Source organism: Numenius arquata, chromosome 1, assembly GCF_964106895.1.
Source record: "Numenius arquata chromosome 1, bNumArq3.hap1.1, whole genome shotgun sequence".
Lineage (NCBI taxonomy): Eukaryota > Metazoa > Chordata > Aves > Charadriiformes > Scolopacidae > Numenius > Numenius arquata.
The window spans coordinates 40,568,790-40,591,236 of record NC_133576.1 but is presented as its reverse complement, the minus strand read 5'-3'; the positions used below and the strand labels follow the sequence as shown (position 1 = coordinate 40,591,236).

At 43.3% G+C, this 22,447-nt stretch overlaps 1 protein-coding gene across 3 annotated transcripts in view; it reads right to left on the bottom strand.

Annotated features, from left to right (window-relative positions):
- Positions 1 to 441: 441 nt before the first annotated feature.
- The window catches only part of CLIC6 (chloride intracellular channel 6), a 33,694-nt gene continuing 11,688 nt past the window's right edge, over positions 442 to 22,447 (bottom strand). For 2 of the 3 annotated variants that reach the window (XM_074146521.1, XM_074146530.1), the window contains 5 exons: positions 4,934 to 5,043; positions 4,357 to 4,482; positions 3,137 to 3,243; positions 1,980 to 2,161; positions 442 to 603 (listed from right to left, as the gene is read on the bottom strand). In XM_074146521.1, the coding sequence (XP_074002622.1) occupies positions 442 to 603; positions 1,980 to 2,161; positions 3,137 to 3,243; positions 4,357 to 4,482; positions 4,934 to 5,043 (687 nt within the window). Of the gene's footprint in view, positions 604 to 1,979; positions 2,162 to 3,136; positions 3,244 to 4,356; positions 4,483 to 4,933; positions 5,044 to 6,214; positions 6,278 to 22,447 lie in introns of those variants that run through there. The other variant, XM_074146538.1, reaches the window with a different exon arrangement.

Below are 22,447 nucleotides of genomic sequence, written 5' to 3'. Positions count from 1 at the left end.
CTGTGAAGTTTGGCAACGACTGTGAAACAGAGATCAGAGGCAGCAATAATGACAGGTTAAATGTGTGTTAGAAACAGGGCTTCTCAAAATTCAGCAATTTAGCATAAGTCACTAATCTGTAATATTGCTATAATTGTGTGACCTACACTGTTTCCCTAACTTCAACAAATGCTTTAATATTGACTGATGCCTTTAACTTGCAATGCACAACAGACATTCATATGTCTGTATGTCTGTACCTATCTGTTACAGACACATAAACATATACATATATAATTTAAAAATGAGCAAATAATGCTATACAATCATTATAAAAGAAGGATTGGCCAATAATAGAACTTAAAATTACGCTGCAGAATGTATGCTGGCTTTTGTTTTTTTCTTTCTTGGCTGGTGCCCATCTAAATCTCAGAAGTAATAAAGAACAGAGGCATCTTCTATTTACTTCATTCTCTTTGCAACATCCAAATACGCGTATTCAATTTCTTGATCAGCAGGACAAGTGTTTGTAAATTCATCTCTTGCATATGCATTGTTCAAGTATCTTGAAATCCCTGTCATTTCAGGTGGAAAATCAAAATTTCTGTATTTTTTCGCAACAACCTTTTATTAAAAGAAAAAAGATAAATATCATTACACACATGATCTGAAAAAAAAAAAAACCCAAATCTACTCTTCATGCACATTTTTAATTTTTAATGTGTAATTCTGTTGTTATATGCAACATAGGGGGAAAGGAGAAGGAAAGACCAAAAAAACCCAGAAGACATGAGATGAAGAAAGCTAACTAACAAGCTAACTCAGTTGAAAGGATTTATTTGGTATATTCTGCTAGAGCTATGCAGAGCTATGTGGACTGGTAGACCACACCTGGAAGAGATGCAGCTTACAACAGCGAAGGAGCTAGCACAAACCAGAATTAACAGACTAATCTTACAGTAATAAACTGGCTCACACTTGGATACTTTCACTGAAACAGAAAGGGAAAACTTGAATTAAAATACTAAATTTCAAGTGGCTAGGGAAAATGCCTATTGGCCAATACCTAATCCCTCCCTGTTGGCCAGCAAAGATGGTGTGACATTCATCCTTCATCACCCTTCAGACATTCACCTGACACAAGGTGATTCTCCCTGTATCGGCTCTGCTGACCCAGCTACCTCTTGTGCTTCACTGTGCCTGAGCTTGGGAAAGGGCTCATTCTCTTGCTGCTCTCTCTGGAATACATTTAACCAGGACATCTCTGGGGCAAGTTTTCACTTGTGGAGGTGTCAGAAAAAAATCCTATCTACTCTTCCTCTGACAGAATAGTAGTCAAAAAAGGAAACTTTCTGAAGTGACCTTGTTTGTTTGAAAACCAATGAATTTCCAGTGTGGCCATTTCTCTTTCAGAGCCTGGCTGGCTCAAGAGTCAACCAGGCACAGGCTGTAATAACACCCAGACATCTTGGTCACCAGGACTGTTAGGTGTGTGTGGGTGCTGTGTAAGAAGAGGCTGAGAGCCTTGGCAGGAAGGCAGTGGGTGCTGGCTATCCTGCTACAAGTAGTGATACTTAACAAAGCAAGAGTTTTGGATTACAAGTGGGAGAAACAGGTTTGAATTTCAGCTTTTTTTGGCTTCTTGAATCGGCACGGACAAAATAATTTAACCTTACTGGTCCATGGCACTTTGCATATGAAACGCAAATGAAAACACACCTCTATAGCACTGAATATAGCACTCATTTCATACTTGTGAGAGGCTTAGCAAGTGCAGTCACAACCCAGATATGAAACCAGATATTCTAGTTGAAGAGTCATCAATTTGAGGATCTGCCTAGCTGTGCTGTAATGAAATGGCCTTGTGCATTAGCATTCAGTGTCCCGACAGAGCTACTGTGTGGCCTCAGAATAGATAAAAGGATTCCTCTGCCTTTTAGAAAAGGACCTGAGCTTCTGTGTCGCCCTTCTCTTCAGGAAGCTAAAAAGCAAATCCAAACCTTGATTATATGGAGCTTTGGTAGGAGGTTACAATCCGCTAAGGTGAGCTCATCTCCATCCAGGAATTTCCGGCTGGAAACAGTGATCTCCTCAGTGCTGTAAGCATCAATTTCATCAGGCAAGGGGCTATTTAAATAGTTGTCCAGCTTCCTCAGGGCTTTAAGCAAAGATTTTTCCAAATCTAGGTTAAGACAATAAAAAGGTCATTCAGGCCTGTACCAAGGTCTCTCTGACACTAAAGCAGAAAGGCAACTCCTGCATCCTGTCTTCTGGCACCAACCCAGCTTGCAGACACCCGGCCATGCCAACTCCTGCAATTCCTTTATCCAAAGCTTAAAACTTAATGCCGGGATAAGAGCTCTAAGTAGCTAAAGGGGGTTCTGAGAAAAACCAGACTGGGGCTGTGTTACCAAAAATGGCTCCTGAGACATCTCTGCAGGGTGTGCTTTTGCAGAGTGGCCCGGCAGAGTGGCTCTGCCTTCACATTGACTCTCGCCTTGGGAGCCAGGGGGCAAGTGCATGCCCACAGGCAGGACAGCAAGGCTGGGGGTGACCATGGTGAGCCACCAGGATGCCACTTCGGAGTGTACAGGAAACCGGTCCGCGAGTCCTGAGCTTTCGTCTGAGCGTGTGGGGTCAGGGAGCAGGGGCTGGCAGAGGTTGGCTGGCGGTTTGATAGGCTAGTGGTGCCTGAGTGCCACTGAGGAGAAGCAAACAGCAAGAGAAACAGGGCTGAGACCTGAAGGACAAAGAGGAGTTAATGAATGGTAGTAATGAGGGTCCTGCTCTAGAGAGATGTGCCATGGGGCTAGAGTCCTCATTATTTACACAAATGGAATAGAAAGGTAAGGTCTCAGTTCAAGCAGGCTGTGCTTTTAGCAGAGCTCTTGGGAAGGTGCAGTGTTAACAAGCTTGAGAGCTGAAGAAACAAGAAGTAGCTGGAGTTGGTGCTCCCATACTGACAGTGGTATCTGCTTAAACTAACTTCGGGAATCCCCAGATAAGAGAGTGAATAGGCACAGATTTCCACAGCCTTTATGCTCTGGAAAATGACTGCTTAACCTGAGCTGTAAATGGGCTATCTCCAGCACAATATGCTAGAATTGTATAGCTTCAATTTCTTCCAGCAACTACCCCGTCAGACTGTAGCACATACTTTCATTAGCATCTTTTCTTGGGTTCTTTATGAACGCAGAGAATTTTGCAAACACGTCATTTCCTGCAGAGTTAGACTCGGGGTGGTTCGGTGCAAGTTTGGGATACCTGAGGAGTTAAAAGAAACAAAAAGAAGTTATATGACTAGCCTTTATTTTCATCTCCACTAATTATTTAATACACATTATTTACACTGCAGCCTCACAATATACAGCCACACAGGACTCTTGAAGGGAACCATCCTGACCTAAAAATCACTTAGCAAGTGCAAATTTAAACCACATGGTTAAACCATGTGGATGACCTCCTTTCCCTGAGGGGGATGGGAGACGACCGCAAACATTGCCCAGACAGCCCAGTGCCTCTCCCAGGCCTCCTCCACTGGAGGTGAGGCTGTGTGGAGCGTGGCTCCTGCCATGAGGAGGAGAGGAGGGAAAGTCCCGACTCGCACTAGCTGCTGCTCCTCCCAGGCTCCAGATAGGAAGGGAAAAATGGAGGGGAGCTGCTGCTTGACTGGTTTGAGTCAAGTTTGGCAGCTTGAGAAGGCAGCGCCATTGAGGGGACTGCTGTCCCAGGGAAGAGACGGTGGGTGGATGGTGGACACGATGCTGCCGATGGGTGGGAAAGAGGGGACAGTTTGGGGAGAGGTGGGAAGAGCTGCTGGGGTGGGGAAGGAGAAGTCTGAAACCCAGACCCCACTGTGTAATAAGATGAGCCCACCCAGCCACTCAAAATGAGCCCTAGCACATCTGCCGCGTGGGAGGCTTCCACTGCCCTTTTCTTCCAACTCCCAGTAAGTGTAATCATTTGTCTAGTGCGAAGGGGGAAACCTCAAACAAACACAAGTGGAGGAAGGGAGGTCAGGTTTCTGCAGTGGCACGCCGGTGTCTGCACGTGCTTGCCCCAGTGGGGTGGATTTCATGCCTTGACTTTCCCGCCTTGCAGTGGCACAGCAGTGGACCCGGGGCAGAGGCAAGGGCAGCGGGAAGAGTACAACCAGGGTCTTGGGGACACCCCCGGCCAGGCTTCAGCACTCACTCCAAAGTTATCCCTCCCAGAAAGCTCCACCACAGTGGCCGGACCAGCCCCCCCCCCCCAGCCTTGCAATTATAACCCATGCAGCTCATCAAGAGCCTGACTTGCTGAAATCGAGGGGGTTTGGTCACTCACTGACCGCCCTCGAGGGCCGTGAGGGGCTAAAAGCGGCCAGGAATACGGTACCGGGGCGGCGCTAGTTTTTCTTCCAAGAACTCCTCGATCTTATTGACATCGGTTTTCACTTCACCGTCAAATGTCATGAAGGGGGGGTTTGTTCCTGGGGCAAGGTTCTGCAGGTCAGCAGGCTTTCTGATGGGAAGAAAGAGATGGGGTTAACCGCAACAAGAAGCAATTTTGTGATTTCCACTGTTAATTGCAACAAACTGTTACACCTTTAAAATGGCAGGCTACTCCATGTCTTTCTTACTAAATAAAACTTAGCCAGCCGCCTCACACCGGTGGGGTGAGAATTCGCTAGCCCGTATCTGAGTGTGCTCTGAAATGCTTAAAAAAACCCTAAAATCTTCTCTCTTATGTTACAGAGACCTACTGCAAAACAGATTAAAATGTCAACTGCTTCAAAGGAGTTAGTCCACTTTATATTAGTGAACCCTAAAGAGGAATCAGGCATCCAGACTGTTAACGTAATGCCAAGCCACGGTGCGCATTTCCAATCTATTAGAAGAGAGTCACCCTTTAAAAGAAAGACACCATTTTGGAAAAGTTATTCTGAAAATGAGAACCCCGGTTACAATCTCACCTTTTCAAATCCACAGTTGTGACATTAAATATGACACCTTTTAGCCACAGAATCATAAAGAGACGCTGAGAGAAGGGGCAGTTTCCAATACTTTCTCCATCACTGCCAGCCTACAATCAAAAAAAAAAAAAAAAGGGGGGGGGGGTAAATACTTCTGTGATGAAAGCAAATTTTGATAGCACATGCAGTAGGAAAGCAGAAAACCCAGATCTGCTATGAGTACATACAGCATGTTACTCATCTTTACTAACACAAATTTTCATGCAAAGTTTCTTTACATCCTTCTCCAAACATGCACATAGATATGATGAAAAATCCTGTCATCTTGGAGAGGTAGTTTTTCATTAAAATACATAATGAATATTGCCATCAGTTGGAAAACAAAATTGAAATCCCAGTAATCCTTCCACAGGAAATAGTCTCCACTTCATTTGTCTATGTGAACATAAATCTACCTAAGTCATTGCCAAGATTAAAACAATTTAAATCAGTTTATGATCACAGGAAACAAATAGAGAAAGATTTACCAGCATAAATTGAGACATAATGTCTAAAGCACTTAAGGGAATAAACAGAATAAATCAAATTATCAAGAATTTCAAACTGAACAACTGTGGGGACCCCAGAGAAGGAAGGAAGGAAGGAAGTTTGGCAGTAGCCTTGCTCCAGCTCAACCCACCCGTCCCTGTGCTTTGCTGAACTGAGGCCTAATGAAGAACAAGTGCCAGGTCCCCCTGGCTAATCCCTTCTCCTTATAGACTCAAGGCTCCTACTTTTAAGACTGAAGTGTGGCCGTATCCTCTCTTTCTGTGTGCCCTCGTAATGTAAGGTATCAATGTAAAGCACAAGTGGTGCAAATCACCATACACGTCACCACGGAAGTGTTGCTCTCACGTACTTCGCATTGCATTTTTTTAAGAGGCTTTGTTAAAACAAGGCAAAGTCTTGTGGAGTTACTATAGGTTAAATTAGGCTTCATGCAACATTGTTGGGAGAGTGCAGAGGTCTAATTTTTAAGCCCTTGATAAGATTCTCCTAAAGCACAGTTTTAGAACTGAAGATTAAATATAAAGGCGCAGAAGTAAAAAACCAGGTGTATCATTTACTTAGTTAATAGGTTAGTTCATTAAGGTTCGCAGATCTTAGAACCAAACAACACACATTAATGAAACCAGTTCTACTTGCTCTTTCACCTTCCTCAACGCTATCAAATGAATCTCAAATATAGTAAAAAGTTCTCCATAAACAAACATTGCTGTTGCACAGCTTTACAGTGCTCACCTTCACAAAGAGCTCTATGTCTGGAAACAAGCACCTGGTCTGGCGCAGGCAGGTTCCTGCCATGGAGCTGGAGGGACGTAGGAGGAGGGACACTCGTGCGGCTTGATAAACTGTCTTATTCTCCCTATCGACTCGAAGGATTCTCCCCTGATAACTCTCTGCTGCTTTCTGCCTCTGGTACTGCAACAACCACTGGCTTTCTTGGCAATGAAAACCAGAATAGCCTATTGCCTTAAACACTGCCAGGGTATGAAAACTTTTAGAAATGCTAGAACAGCTGGACGGCTGTGTTAGAAAAGTCTTGTTTTGTAGGCAGCAAAAATGAAAGCTGGTCAAAAGCTACTATTGTATTTTTCCTCCTACTCAGAGCACTGCTTCCCAGCGCTGTATAGTTTACAGCAACAGGACGATAGAAAACTACCGTGTATTTCATAAAAACAAGACTACAAATGCTGCTAGCATGTGCTTAAAATAGAGCTAAATACATGACACTACCATTTTGCCTCATCCTGCCTCTTACTTCAGGTTTTACCAACCCTGCAAGGAAAAAAGGGGATGAAGGGTGATACTGTGACCCCTCGGTGCTAGCAACGGGTACCCCAGACTCTCTCAGTGCTAGGCTGCACTGAGGGGAGAAGCAGCAATCAGGGGATGTCGTTTTGGAGATACCGTGTCTGGAGCAGGCAGGAAGATACGTCTGGTGATGGACTGGCTCCCACCAGCTCCTTTCCAGCTGCCCCTCACTCTCTGCCACAACCACGTCCCAGCCCCCTGCCTTCACACAAGCTGTGCTGCCAACAACCAGCTGTTCACCCGAGATGGGCTCTCAGGGAAACCCCTTGAGCAGAACACTGAGGGGGCAGCAGCCCAAGCTGGTACCAATCTGTGCTATGGTGTCTTAAACTGTTTATCACAGAGGAATTTAAACCATCAACCTAAATCAGTGAAGAAATAATCTTACAGTAAGAGATTGCTATGGTCTGGGGAAAGAACAAACAAGTGTCCAGAAAAACCATTTCCTACAACTGATTTGATATTTTCATTCAGTCTTTGATAGGAAAAATTGTTATCTCAGCAGGGTTCATGCAGCGTTCAGAGAACTTTGCAGATAGCCCTGCGCTCAAGAACAGCTATGTGATCAGGAGTGACAGCAGGGTGAACTTTTCCTGATCAATTACTATCTTCTGATGGCCATTAAATACTAACATTTTGGCTCCCTCTAACTTTTACTACTGGAGCTAAGGAAACAACGTTGTTGCTTCGTATTGTCCCACATCACCTTGGTGACAGTAAATTTCAGGGAGTTCGACGCAGTTCTTCTGGGGAAATGTCCACAGGTAGAGTCAGAGACCCAGGTCAGGAGAGATGTGTTACCATGACAAACGCAGGCATGAAGCAGGCACTGAGTCCCAATTTGTCCTTAACTGGAATGACAAACAGGCAGCCAGGAAAGTGAGGGATTGGCAGCCTTGGAGATGTTACAGAAGCAACCTCCTGTCTTGATTCTAAGCGCAAACTTTTTAATGTCCATACCTACTTGGGAGGAAAATTTAATACAGCACTACTGATTTTCTATTTTGCAATGCATAAAATAGCAAGCAGCCAACCTCTCAGCCTTTTTACCTTTACGTCTCTCAGCCTGCTAGCAACCTTTCACAAAAAAAAAAAAAATAATTTGAACACCAAGGAACCTAATAAAACAGGGAATTAAGCATTGTTGATTACAGCAATGCTCTGCCAACTGTAATGACTGAGATGACTGTTTATTTGGTACTTTTTCACTACTTCTATGGGGTAGTTCTGATGGTGTTAAACATCTCGAAATGTTCAAAAGGCATCTGACCTTCACCTACAGTGCTGTGTTCCCTCCCACGCTGCCTACAAGGGACATTAATAGTGTACTGCTGTCTTCACTGTGTTCTGTGCAATGCAGGTACCATGGTTTCTAGTGAAGTGCTGTGGTGTTTGCCCAGCTTTGCGCCTCAAGTGGTTAAAGTAAGCACTTGGCTTTTACAGCAGAAAATTAACAGACACTAGGATGTTTCCTCATTTCTGATGTGGCCATGATTCTTCTCACAGCCTAAGGAGGAACTCTTCTGAGCAGTTTCCTTGTGAAATCATTGGTGTCCTTTAAAATATAAATCTGTTCTAAAAGCCCATGCTATGCAGGCTGTGTAGTACACCCCGATGTCTAAGACGGGGCCATGACCTCTAGGGTTGCTGTGCCTGGACTGAGAACAACAGCAGATCTTTGGGAGTTACTCAGTCAAAAGCCTTGGCTGCTGAGGTCCTACAGTAAAGGAGGCAGGTAGGGGCAACTGGGAAGCTGAAAGCCATTTAGTCCCCAGGGGCTTGAGCTCCGCAGAGAGGCAAAGGGAGGACAAATCTCTAGACTAGTCACGCCAGGGCTGGTGTGGATACCTCCAGGTTTCCTTCAGATCTCTAGAGCTGGGGGCAAATTACAGTAGCCCACACAATAGCACAAGCAGGGATTAAACCTTTCCTTACTGTAACAGCAACCAACAGTCTGAAGTGACTGCAAGACCTTAAGCACCAAATCTAATTCAGAACTTGACATGGTTTGACCTGGCAGCTCAAAGTATAACCTTCCTTGAAAGCCCCGAACATGGATATTTTGTCCTGCTCTGGAAAACAGGGTGAATACAGCTAGCTAAAATGCCTTCAGATACGTCAACTTGCATTTTGGCTTACAAGAGACAACTCTGTTCTCCTAACTCAGCTCATCTAATCTGGGAAGCTAGAACTCCTACTGGACATAAAAGCATCAGTGACAAATGCCAAAGGTGTTTGTCCAAGTTTTCAAACAGAGGGTCTGCCATGATGAAACCAGCCATTCAAAAATCACGAGCTGGGACACTGAAATAGCTTTATAGTTGTGTACCGAGCAACACGACAATAGCTGAAGTATACCATCATCGTACCATAATGTACTTTCCAACAAAGCAAGGGTGGCCTTTTTACAGAAGTGAGACTGTGTGTCAAGGATGCAGGAGTAAGAGAACCCAAAAAGACCTGCCTGCCCCATATTAATACCCCCAGGAAGACGGCGCAGCTAGGGGTATTGCAGCGTGGGGACAAGACTCCCTGCATTTTTCTCCACAGCAGCGCTCAGGGATGTGTAACTTTGAGCTGTGCTTGGTATACGTGCAGAATTTAATTACACTTCCTCACTGTTGGGCTTAGTGATGATGCAGGGTGAAATCTGAACTCCGGTGAAGTCAGCGGGAGTCTCTTGCTGTTGATTCAATGGAGGATTGTGTTTCCAGACTGGTTATAACCTTAATAACCAGGCAAATGCTGCTATAATTGCAGGTAATGCTGCAAGTTGGCCTCCACCTGCAATTGTTGCGACATTCTCTTAACATCCAGCTCTTGGGGGTGAAGTGGGCCAAATCCCCAAAACACAGAGCTGGTTTTTATGCCCTTCTGCTGCTTAAATAGATGGCTAACCACTGTCTTGAATAAGTGGCATTTATGTTTTAATTGTGATCGGTCAGGAAGTCAATATGCTTTTCCTAGTAATACTGGGATTTAATGAGTTCATTAATCAAACAATTAAGAGAGCTGTTGCTGCAGAGGAGAAAAATGTCAGGCCGTGCACAGAAGCTTTCTTTCAGAGCCTTCAGGCAGCGATTGTATATTGTGACAGTATCAACTTATGACAGCTCTCCATAATCATGTGTCATTACTTAATGGGATTATTAGCCTACACTCCCTGTTTTCATTTGTCACTGTTCCACACTCTCTTCGATCTTTTTCTTTTCATTGTTGTTGTTGTTCTGGGTCTTACTCAAAGATGGTGGGAAAGGGAAAAGCTCTCCACACCCTTCTTTCTACTACTACTTAAGCTCACAGGTAAGAGCATCATCATGCCCTAGGCTAATTGCACTAGGCGGCGATACCTCATGCACAAGATATTAAAGAGGGTCCCAAAAGAACTACATTCAGTTTCTGGAGCTGCAGCTGCTACCACCTTGATTCAGCAGCTCTGCTTTTCTGAGTGGCCTCGAAGAGGTCACTTGCCTCCACATCCTCATCCATAGCAAAGAGGATAATTATAGTGACTTTACCCAGGAGTCATACACTGTATGTCATTCTTAAACCAGTAGTTTGGGCCCTCCCTGAGGTGGAGTTGCTCTGGCCCTGGAGCTGTTGTAAGAATTTGTTTTGTAACCGTTTCTGTCCAAACATCTTAGGAACCACGTTTTTGAAGGTTCTTCTACTGACCTCAAATGTTCTGTGCCTTCAAAATCGTGATGAGTGGAATTTGTTTTTCCTGGACTTTTTGTTTCCTTTTGAAGGTTAAGCATGGAAGAAACAGTTCAGAACGAGCAGAGAAGACTCTTTTATTTGTTTTTGTATAATTATATAATCCCTTTGAAGCTACAATAAGAAGGAGAACAAGGAGCATAATTTTTTTTTTCCCAAAAGCTGAACTCCAATTCCATTTTCTTTCTTCGACACAAGAGAGCTAAGTTACCTCCTTTCCCATATTTATGCTGGCTAAGAGGCAGGTTTATCCAGCAAGTGGAGCAGAACCGCTGCCTACTGGGAAACAAGGAACCGTCCAGCTGGGACCAGCATCGTGGATCTGCCCCTGCCTGTTCTGCTGAGCTAGCTCAATCTCAGGCTGAACTGGGACTTTCCTCCAAGTTTCCTTATTCAATCCTCAGCTATCAGGCAGTTTTTGTGTGCTCTTCCTTCTCATACCATAGCAACTCCCCTCTCCTTTTTCACAACACATTTGATCTCCTGTCAAAGAACAGGAGCCACGGCAACCAGCTCAAAACTACTGTGCTTGAAACATGACAAGGAGATCGCAAGCTTGGGCTGCCTGTGGGAAGCAACTTTAAGGCTGGGTGCAACTTTCAAGACCAAGAGCTATTTTGTTTTCGTTCCTTCTAGAGGCTCATTTGTTCTGCACTGGCATGGATTAACTGAGCCCACTGCATTCCTAGCACCGACTCTTGCCCTGAACTAAGCCAGCCTGATGGCAGCAGCTCCTATGAGCAGCTACCACTGGCTTTGCACACATAGTGGCAAGGCAAAAAAGGTCCCTGTAGCAGACAGCTCTGCTTCCTGCCCTACGGCACCACTGGGACCAGCCATTGAACTTGGCTGCACGATGGCCAAGAAGAAAGGGGAGGGGGAGCTCCCAGTGCCTTCCCCCTCCTCCTCACCCTTGAGAGGAAATCCCACTGCCCTCTGGCTTACCATGAAATGCCCAAGCCCTTTTTTTTTTTTTTTTTAATAGAGCATTTTTATAAAATCACAGGCAGAAAAACAGAGGGAAGCAGTATGACTGCATTCCCACACTCCCACTAGCGCAAAGACCTCCTTGAGCCTTGGCAATAGGTTTTGAGAAGCACATGGGCTTAACTGCAGCTACATTAGAAAATGTCTATTTTCTAGACATAACCATGTTCTGTTAGTGTGCCATGACAGATATATTGTTTTAATTTTTTTTTAACAAAGCATCTTCTCCTTGAGGACACAAAGTGCGTTTTACATTCTTGGTGCCTGCTACAGTATTCATGCAGAATCCTATAGTATCGCAACATTGAAAAAAAACCCAAATTGGCAATATTACTTCTGTTATGAATGCAATAAAAATATAGTTATAAGTAATTTTGGTTCACTAAAGGTAACTGTAATGCACTTAATAACATATGATATTCTGCGCTAGGCACAGAAGCACCACAGGCATGTCATTTGGGTCAGATCATGTTTAAACCAAAGCTTTTTGCGAGGAAGAGACAGATTACCTGGAATTTTCTCTATTTTAGCACTGTGTTCATTTTGTGGCCCTAAGGCTAGGGCAGGAACACTCAAACACTGAATTTTAGAGAACTCTTTTGATGCCACCTACTGGGCTGGAAATGTAAGTCCTGACTTCTGCTCTTGGAGCAATGAGCAGTGGCAGCCTCCGATGTTAGCACTTCTCCTCATGAGAGGTTCTCCCCTGGAGCCACCTCGGCAGCAAGATGCCTTGCTTTTTGCTAATGACACTCTTGAGACTACTTGGGATGCTGAAATTATAGTTCCAGGCTAAGTTTTAAGACAAAGCATCTGTAATTTAAAATACATTTTAATGGACAAAGTAAAAATTTTGCCACTTATTAATCCAATACTTTTAAACAGTCATGTAGCTTTGCCTATCCACTAATATTCAACACTTAAAACAGATGTTTCCAGCTGCTGTTTAATTCCTCAGCCAAATAGCAGAAATATTCATATTTAAATGTGCTGGTAGGTGAGATTCCTGCACATAAATTGCACTTTTTTGTACTTGCCAGAGTAGACTCTTGCTGTGTTTGACATCCACAATAGCAAAGTTCAATGAGAAAGCTGTGTTAAACAGCAGTTGAACACTCTTTCAGGTAAAAAATTAATTTCCCCTTCCCTTTTTCTGTTTTTTAAGAGCAAAATAAGCACCTTGATAGTGAAGTGTGCCATAAAGAGTTCAGTTTTAAAAAGAAATGTATCTTATTTAATACTTAGAAATATTAATAACATCTACCTTTTATGTTGAACAGTGTTATAGGGTTCAGAGAACACTAAACATACTTAAAGGATTACAACTTTGAACACACGAGTTCAATAACACAGTTTTTGTCCTAAGCCCTAATTAAGCTTTCAGGTTAAGGAGGCAACAGTACACGTAACAAGACGCATTTTGCTAAAAATAACTTTTTACGGTGCTAAGAGAAAAAAGTATGCAGGGGAAGGAGAAAGCAAGTACACTAAAAAGTTTTCTCTAAAGAATGAAGGGGTGGTTTGACTTCACCATCCACTCCCACAATGTCACTTGCAAGGCCCCTTTTTCCTGCTGAAGCCGTTAAGTCTGCTCCTGCTGACTCAACTGGGGACAAAAGTTGATCGCCCTCCTTCCAGTGCAAACAGCTTCTAGTAATTGAGTAGCTGAATATTCAATCAGAAGAATGTCCATGTTAAACTCCACCCCTGTAGGAAGCATCGACCTTTTCCATCTCAGCAGAAATGACCCCCCTTCTCTACCCACCACCCCCTACATAAGAAGGACCAAGTTGGGGTTGCAAAGACCATCCCAGCTGGAGCCTTCAGCTACACTGTAGACAAGTTCTCACTCTATACACCCTCCCTCAAGCATTTGGATAATAATAATGTGGTGGTTCAAGATACAGTCTCAGTAGGGAGATCATTCAATGCAAGACTGAAAGGATCCCCATGACCACCCATCCAAACTAAACCATGCCAACATGTTGCAAAAGATCTTAGAGGGCATGCAAAATTTGTCATCTGGACAGTCAGCTAAAAAATGGACCCTGGGACCTTCAGATGTCTTCCTCTCTCTCCCGTTTCTCCTACCTCTCTTTCAAGTCACAATCAGTAAATGCACTTAGGAATGCCTGTAACTTTTAAACAAGCAAACTGGCTTACCAACTGCAAATAGAAGGATGGGTCCCTTAAGTTTTTTATCTGCTAAATGGCCTCTTGAATGGCAACCTGAAATGCTGAAATTAAAACAAGGGGAATTTTGCTGTCAGAATAAAGCAGACTTTCATTATAATCCTGTGCACTCGGTAGGGGAGGAGAAATGACAAAGCAAAACATCAATTGACTTTACATCTCAATGATCCAGTCTGCAAATTGAGGCACTTTGGGAAGAGGACGTGTTAAAAAATGTATGTGCCCAGATCAGCAAGCTGCACAAAACCTGAAGACGGGCAGGCAGAACTACAGGAAGGAAATCTTGAGGAGGAAGCAACAACTCAATTTGTGTACACTTGGCTTGACCGTGACCTGCTACTACCCTGGAGGGAAAAGCCTGGGTTTGCTACAGAACCGTGGAGTCGTCTCCATCCAGGTCAATGGATGCCAAGTGCCACAGGGAGAGGCAGCGGTGCAGAGAGTCCCACTGCACAGAACAGAATGCAATTAAGCAAAAAGCACGTGTCTTCTAGAGCACTTGGGCAGCTGGAAGTGGTTCAAATCACCGGGCATGTTGGTTTTCCTGTTCTCTTCCTCTCCCTCACAAAAATGAAAGCACGCACTGGTCCAAGAGGGAGCCCTGGAGGTCCTGTCTGGCATTTCAGCAAAACATAAGGTCCAGTTTCAATCAAAGAGATGCTGGAGAAATACCTGATGACAAAAAACAGACCTGCAGATGGAGCCTGCAACCCAGGAGGCAGGAGCAGCAGCAGCACCACCAGTGCTTTTTGGAACAGACTGAATATCACACAAACTGATAACCCTAAGTGCTGGGATAATGAAAAAATGATAAAATGGGTACAAACTATTATGTTACACAGTGAAGCTGGAAGCCACCTCACATAGAGTCAGACAGAAAAAAACCAGGTCTCTGGTTAGTAGAGAGAGACACTCCTTAAGGATTCATTATCTTGCCTGTCTCACCCACCCACCCACTTGGGATGACATGCCCTCTCGTAGTGCTGCTTTCTCCAAATACAACACGAAATAGCCCTATAGAGTTTAGGCATCTAATTTAAGTGAGCTGAGTCCCACCCTTGCAGACTACTTATCAGCTAGAGATAACTGCTGAAAAAGAAAGACCAGAGTGTGTTATTCCCAGTATGTCTGACTCAACTCTCTGATGGAGCTGTAGGGAAAAGGCAAGGTTGCCTTAGGTTACATCAAACCTGGCACCTCCATGGAGGCAGGGCAGCATTCAAACCACAGCACAAGATACTGTACGTGGTCCTGAAGATGTCTCTGCAAAAATCTGGTCCTCCGCCTTCATGAAAGATGAAAACAAACTCAGTCAAGTGCTACTAAGATGACGATGAAAATGAGGAACCTATTATACAACAGAGGACAGGAAAATCTGTTCTTGTTTAGACTTGCAAAACAAAGACGGAGGGAAGATATGATTACTCAGTGCAAGTATCATTTTTTCCCTGATAGTTGGGGGTGATGCTGAAACAGAAACAAATGAGTGCAAACTTGCCATGAATGTTTCTAGCTGACAACTAAAAGGGCTCCTAACCACCACAGCAACAAGGTTTTGAACCAGGTTTCCAGTAGGATTAACAAGTGTATCAATATGTATGTGCCTATGTGACAGCACAAGAGGAAAAAAACCAACATTTTGTCTCGAGATTTGATCCCTTTCAGCTGGGACTTGAACCTATTCTCTGCTGGGAGGTCCCTTGCTACCCGTTGTTTCTTTGCCCACAGCATGGACATCACTCCAAGGACAAGATGATGGCAAGTGCCATGCTTTTTGTCTTCCATTCCATTTCACAGAATCACGGAATCAAGGGAAAATAACGCATGTAGCAAACTTGGGGGCAATGATGGAGGGGAAATGCTCATTAAACAGCAGCAGCTATACAAAACAGAGTTTACACTCTAAAGTAATTGAATGATTCCTTGGAAAAGGAAATAAATGATGGATATGGTATCTCTGACAGCAAGCTCCAGCCAGACACCAGACAGGGTAGATGCTGTTGGCACCGAAGAGAGTCCATGTGTTAAGACTAGCCAGACAGCAAAGAAGTAAATGGTGCCAGAGGTTACCCTCTTCTGAGGAAGAACAGGAGAGCAGTTAGCACAAAATTGCATTTTATCTAAAGTGGCTTGAGCAAATCACTGCAAATCTAACTGCTGACGCTGTATGTCTGATGCATGCTTACAACTAGGGATGGACACATGCTAGTATGGGCCAGTATTCATCCACTGGCCAGGTACAGCTGCCCAACCTACAGAATACAAGGAGCAATGCAAGGATCCCAGGGATGGCAACTGAAAAAACCCCACTCCTCAGCCCAGTAGCCTCACACAGAAATGGCAAAAGGCAACAGTCTCAGCTGCAATGGGACACAAGTCTTTAGGCAGAAACAGGAATCCAAACACAACCCAGGATGGCTGCAGCAGCAGCATCCTCTCAGACAGTGAGGACATCCAAGCAGCTCAGGCCTAAGGAAGTACAGGAGGGCTCAGGAGGTTTCTCAGCCACCAGCTGGCCTGATTGTGGATAATCATCAAAACAAGGTATAGGCATATAGAGTACCAGAAGGCCATATAGCAGAACAGCAGCAGCAATGGATAGGGAGAAAGTCTCCTACCTGTAAAAACAATATGATCAAAAGGTGGGATGTTGATTCAAAGATGAGCATACGTGGAAGATTATGAGCCACCAAAAGGTTGGTGATAAGGAGTGGTGACTTTCAGATAGGTGTAAATCACTGAGTGCCTGGACCAGACATCAGAATGTTGCTCTGGGCGCTTGGGGCTGGCCATTGCTGGGGAACAGCATGCACGTAGCCAATCCTCTTGACAAAGAGCTAGATCAATTGCTAAAACCCATCAGCAGTTGTTTGTACCCATCGGATATTAATGCTCCTCCACAAAACAGACTAGAGAGACAATTTCTTAGGAGTCCTGCCTTAAAGTGCTGTCAGGATGTGGAGCTCCAGGGCACAGAGAAGCTGCCAAACTGATGCAAATACAGACCTATGGAAAAGGTGAGACTGGGATTCTCAGACAGGAGGATTTCTTAGCCCAGCTTTCCTTTTTGTCCTCATGGAGACAGGGAAATGTAGACCTTTATAGTAGCATCTAGGTACCATAAATTAAGTACTGTAAAAATACAGAACAAAAAGACTGCTCTTAACTTAAAAACACAAACAGAAAACTTACAGGTAGACCATTAGCGGGGATGTGGGAATGCCAAAGCATTTTTGGAAGTCATTTATAAAACGTTTTATAGATTAAGCCTTTTAGCCAAAGTTAGACAAAAAAGAAATGCCAAGGGAAAGCAAATGAAAGGAAACGAGTATAGGTGAAAGGCAGTAAAAGGCATTAGTTTTTTACCTGCACAGCTTCAACTGACCACAGCACACCATTAAACTGGTTTTTGTGTGACCACGGATTATAAGTAGTAGGCTAAAGGTTGAGTCTACCCACAAACAGGATGACAACTTAAATACATTGTGCTTTTAATGATGCAGCTGTACATTAGTGGTCATCTCATTATTAGTTATCTAGCTATTATTACTGATAATAAAAGATGGGCTCTGTCCTGGAGCAGGCCTCTTCTGGCACTGAATGTGACTTCAGGCTGAGCTCCTACCTGCAGAAATAACGAAACCCTTGCTACCTCACATTTTAACATCTGAAGCTTGGGCAAGATTTATGCCTCCCGGATGGGCAACCTATTAGCATCTTCTAATAATTTCATTATTAAGGCTTTTCTCATTCTGTTAGGTTTCTGAAATTATGCTATAGTTTCTCTCATGCAGCATTTGCATTAATTTACTATGATTATTTTGTTTTATTACATTTCATAATTCAAATATTCAGTATGGCTCTTTGCTGGAAATGGTTCTTTGAATGCTCTTGGTCCTCAGTTCATGTTGAGGAATTAAAAGTACATTGGAGTTTCTTTATGGGATATTTCCCTCAACCCTGTTTTTATGTAGTGAGCAGTGGTCACAGTTTAAAGGGGTTATAGACATCTGGAAATTCTAATCCTTTCTAAATGACAGAAAAGGAAAAGAAGTCTGAAGCTGTAATTTCCTCTACTTTCAGCTCTCTCTCTCCCCTACATGCCAGCAGCCATTTCAGAGCAGAGAAAGCCTCCTTTATTCTAACTTTCACTGCATGATTTACTTACTCACGGTCTGTTGGGTAAGTAATTATTGCTGACATTAACTTAATTACTAGTAAGTAATTAAATGCTTTTGATGCATAGGAAGAAATTTTCCTTCATTAAGAACTAACTTTGTGGCAATAAACTTTTTACCTTTGCCCAGTTACTTTATAAATAATGAGAAACAAAAGGCCCAAACTCACTCCTGTTACTTAGATAAAATATCCATTTACTTTTGATTTCGATATCACAGTCTGCCTGGTACTCCTACTAAGCAGTGGGTCTGCCTGCACCCTGCCCTTCCAGTTCTGACAAAGATTATAAATAAATGAACCATTAAATGATATTTCTGTAAAAGCAAACAAAGCACAGGAGAGTGCAGGTGAAAATAAAGAAGTGCAATGTCTGGTAATACATTTATAGAGGCTGTGGTTTTACTAATATTCACTCTTATTTACATTAAAGAGATTAAAGGTTAAACTTGTGTGTGTATGCACTCTTACAAAAGAGAAAAGCAAACCAATTCTGCGATTTTACACACTGCTGTTGCTACCCTTGAGCCAGGCCCTTCACGTTGACTTGGGTATTTTCAACTACAGATGTGGCTCTCTACAGGGTAGTTAAAGGCAGTCAAGATGTTCTCTTTAAAAAATTCCTAAAATAAAATGAAATTATAAAGGAAAAGTGCAAATTACAGGTTTATTTTCTCAGCTATGTTACAGCTACCTAAACCAGGTCTGCAAATAAAGCCACTCTGGTAGTTACGGTATTTAGCACAACGTGGGATAGTGTTGAGCCTGGTTTCGGAGCGAAACCATCAGTGTCTCTCATGATGGGAAGGCAACTAATGAAACATAGAGGATGCTTGCACCTAGCTACCTGTCATCCACAGCACAATAACTACGTGGTGATAACGCAAAAGCAATCAGCAACCAGGAATCCACTGCTTTGCGAGCTCAACAACAATTTACTTAAATAATTAATAAATAGTTTGAGTAATAAGGCCTGGCCATCCCAAGCAGAGCTGTCTGGAGGAGGCTCCTTGCATGAGCAGATGCTCTCAGGCTGCACTGCGGGGAGGGGGAAAGGGAAATCAGATGCTCCTGCAGCAACACCAGCATTTGGGGGGCAGCAGAAAGAGGTTTCCCTGGGGCTGCTTCGGCTTTGAGGGGAGATCTTTGCCTCACACTCCTGACACTCAGGGATGCCCACCCGGGAAGTGGCCTGCGGTGCTTCCCATGACGCATATCCCGCAGCCAGGCATCAAGGCAGGGGTCCAGCAAGCCCTGGCAGAGAACTGGGCAAAATTCAGCGTTTTCCCAGATTTCCATCTCCGGGTCACAGTGCAGCAATCACGCACAGCCTTTTCTTGGCCAGATACTAAACGCTTTAAGGCAAAGTAAACATCCTTTCTACTGTTTTTTAGGTGCCTAGCCCCCGGCAACAATACATGAATACACTAACCCTTTGTGACAGTTCACCTTTTTCCTAAAACAGCTTGGAAAACTATTTTAACAAACAGTACTTTACCCCAGCATCATTTTCCATGCATTATTGCTTTTTTATCTCTTATTTTACAAGGCTTACTTAGATGACGGTGACAAGTAAGCTTCTAGTAACTGTGCACAGCAAGGAGAACAGAGGCAAGGCATGGAGAATTAAATGTAAAAATAAATAGGAAAATTAACTTGTGGCTAGCAACTTCAGCTACAATTTAGTAAGGTTTAAATCAATCTTGCTCAATTCAGGAATATCATTCTCCTACACCATATAGTAGTAGTAGTGATAGTAATCACCATATAACATGAATTATATTTGTTTTACATCTCACTCAAAATGGCATTGCTTTCTGTCATTTGTTTACTTTTTTAGTACATGATGATAACGAATCGTATGTGTATTACTCACACACAGTGACCAAGACTTTTCAAAGCAATGTAAGTAATCGTTGCCACTCCTCCAAAATGGAAGCCATTTTATTTTAATGGGAGATGTGACAAAATCTCCATTGCTTGTAATAAATAAATAAATAAATAAATAAATTCAAGTGGTTTATTCAGAAGAGAAGATTTTAAGCAGAGCGGAAGGGCAACAGCCACAGAGGTGACCCCTACCCTCCCCTGAAGTGAGGAGAGGGAATGCCATTGTCCACTTTAACCACAAGGGAAATATGCCAACTAATTAATAAAAATACACAGCCTTCAAAAAGATCACTCCCCCTAATCCTTATCCATTCTTTAATTTTAAGATTCAAGATTATTTTCAAAAACCTGGCAGTAGTCTAAGAAAAGCCAGAGCCTTTTAACAGAACAGAGATGAAAATCAGAGCTGGGAAACACCGCCTGGTTACACATCACTGGCTTTAATCTTATACCAACTAGTTCAAAACCTGAATTTCCTTCTGCTGTGAATTCTGCCTACAAAGTTCATGCTGCCTGTGTTTGTGTTAATGGGAACATTAACAGGTCACAAGCGTACAAGCAGCAAACCAAATGCTATTAGCTATTTATCCTGTTACAAGAATTATGTTTAAATACCTCAATGCTATTTCTAATCCGTATTTAATAACATGGCAGGATGCCAGCTGAACATTCTACATGGAGACAAAAAATCTTATATCCTTTTTAAATTCTTACAGGGAATTACTTCAACAAAAGAGCATTATATTCTCGAACACATTATAGGTCTGGGAAAAACAGATTAACTGGTATTTCAATGACACATCCTGTTTTACACTTCACCATATGACACTTAACCTGTGACACACAGCCATGCTGTTTCAATCTAAATGCAAAACCTATATGCACATATAAAATACCTGTGATTTGTGGTGTAAACAAATAAGTAAATAAATAAGAAGTACCCAAATAAACAAGCTATTTTATGCAGCTTCAGGGAGCAGGTTGCTGAAGGCTTGAGAAAATAATTTGCCAATGGTATTCCTAATTCTGATGTTTAAATCAAGGGGTGAAAGTGAAAGATGAAAAGCGTGTGGGTTCTTTACAGTCCAACAGTATATGATATTTTTTGTCCACATAGAAAATAATTCAAATGACCAGGTAAAATATTACATAAAAAACCCGTCAGCTCCAGCGGGACCTGGCAAAGGCATGACCTGGAAGAGCAGTTAAAAACTGGCCACAAGTACCAGCAAATACCATTAGCTTAACAGAAAGGGGGGCCGAACTCTATTCCTTTCCTTCCTAGTATAAATTCAAATTCAAGGCTGTTCTGCATCCTGCTCTCTCCACCACCTCACTTCCATTCACAGGCTTTGGGAAACTATGAGAAACACAGCATTGCTAATTAAAATACAGGGTTTTTTTAAATAAAGATATACTGCACGAATCATACTGCAAAACAATCAGCTATAATAATGATACTCCTCAAAACAAGGACTGTCCCCGTGGTCCTGGTCCCTGGGGGGCTCTGGGTCCCCGCGGTGCTCCTGGCAAAAAGGAGGGCGATGGTTTTGCTAAGGGGTTGGTAGCGTGTTCATTTCTGCAGGCAGCACAGGCCCCAGAATTTTTAAGTCTTTAGGGTGTATGTGGATCCTGTTTCGAGTTTCATCTGCGACCATTACGATTTTAAAAATCACTCAGATTCTGTAATAGCTTTTAAAAATTATGACTACCGGGTGAATGTCAATGATTCTCCAAGACAAAAACGAGAATTTTTCTGAAATTTGAGTAGATATTTAACTTCTTTGCAACTACCCCATTGGAATAACTTGGAAAAGGGCATGCATTTGTAACTCCAGTCCCGCTGTAGTTTACTTTGTCATGTAATAATTATATTTCTAGTCTATTTTGAATAGTCATGTATGTGCTAAAATTTCAGTATATGAAGAGGAAAAAAATGAGGTGGGAAATCACAGGATTACAGAATTGTAGGGGTTGGAAGGGACCTTTGGAGATCACCTAGTCCAACCTCCCCTGCCAAAGCAGGTTCACCTAGAGCAGGTTGGACAGGAACCCATCCAGACGGTTTTTCAGTATCTCCAGAGAAGGAGACTCCACAACCTCTCTGGGCAGCCAGTTCCAGTGCTCTGCCACCCTCAAAGACAATACCTTTTTCCTCATGTTGAGAAGGGATTTCCTGTGTTGCAGCTTGTGCCCGTTGCCCCTTGTCCTGTCGCAGGGCACCACTGAAAAGAGTCTGGCCCCATCCGAATTCCAGCGCTACACCTCTGCCTGTCTGTGAGGCACCGCAGTAACCATCTCCCTGCAGGTGGCACATGCCGCAGCCGGCTGGCGTGCCAGCCCTGGGCTCCTGGCAGGGAAGAGGCTGCAACAGGCGCCTTCCTCCCCTGGGAAAGCCTCCGACAGCCATGACAGTGGCAGGCTGTACAAGTTGCCGCTGTTTGCTTTGAGAAGCTAAATATTTTTAGGAAGGAATTAAAAGACTTTTCCCTTAGTGCTGACAAGGCGGGTGTTACTGAAAACAACTGGAGCGGAGTCACTCGACTTGTTCAGGATTTTATCAGTGAATAATCAGGCATTGCAAATGGAAATGCATACAAGTCCTTATCACAGCATGACATTTTATTATCTGAGCAAGAAAACAATCATGTAACCTTCACATGTCATTTACTTACGCTCCTTGGGCAGAGTCAGAGG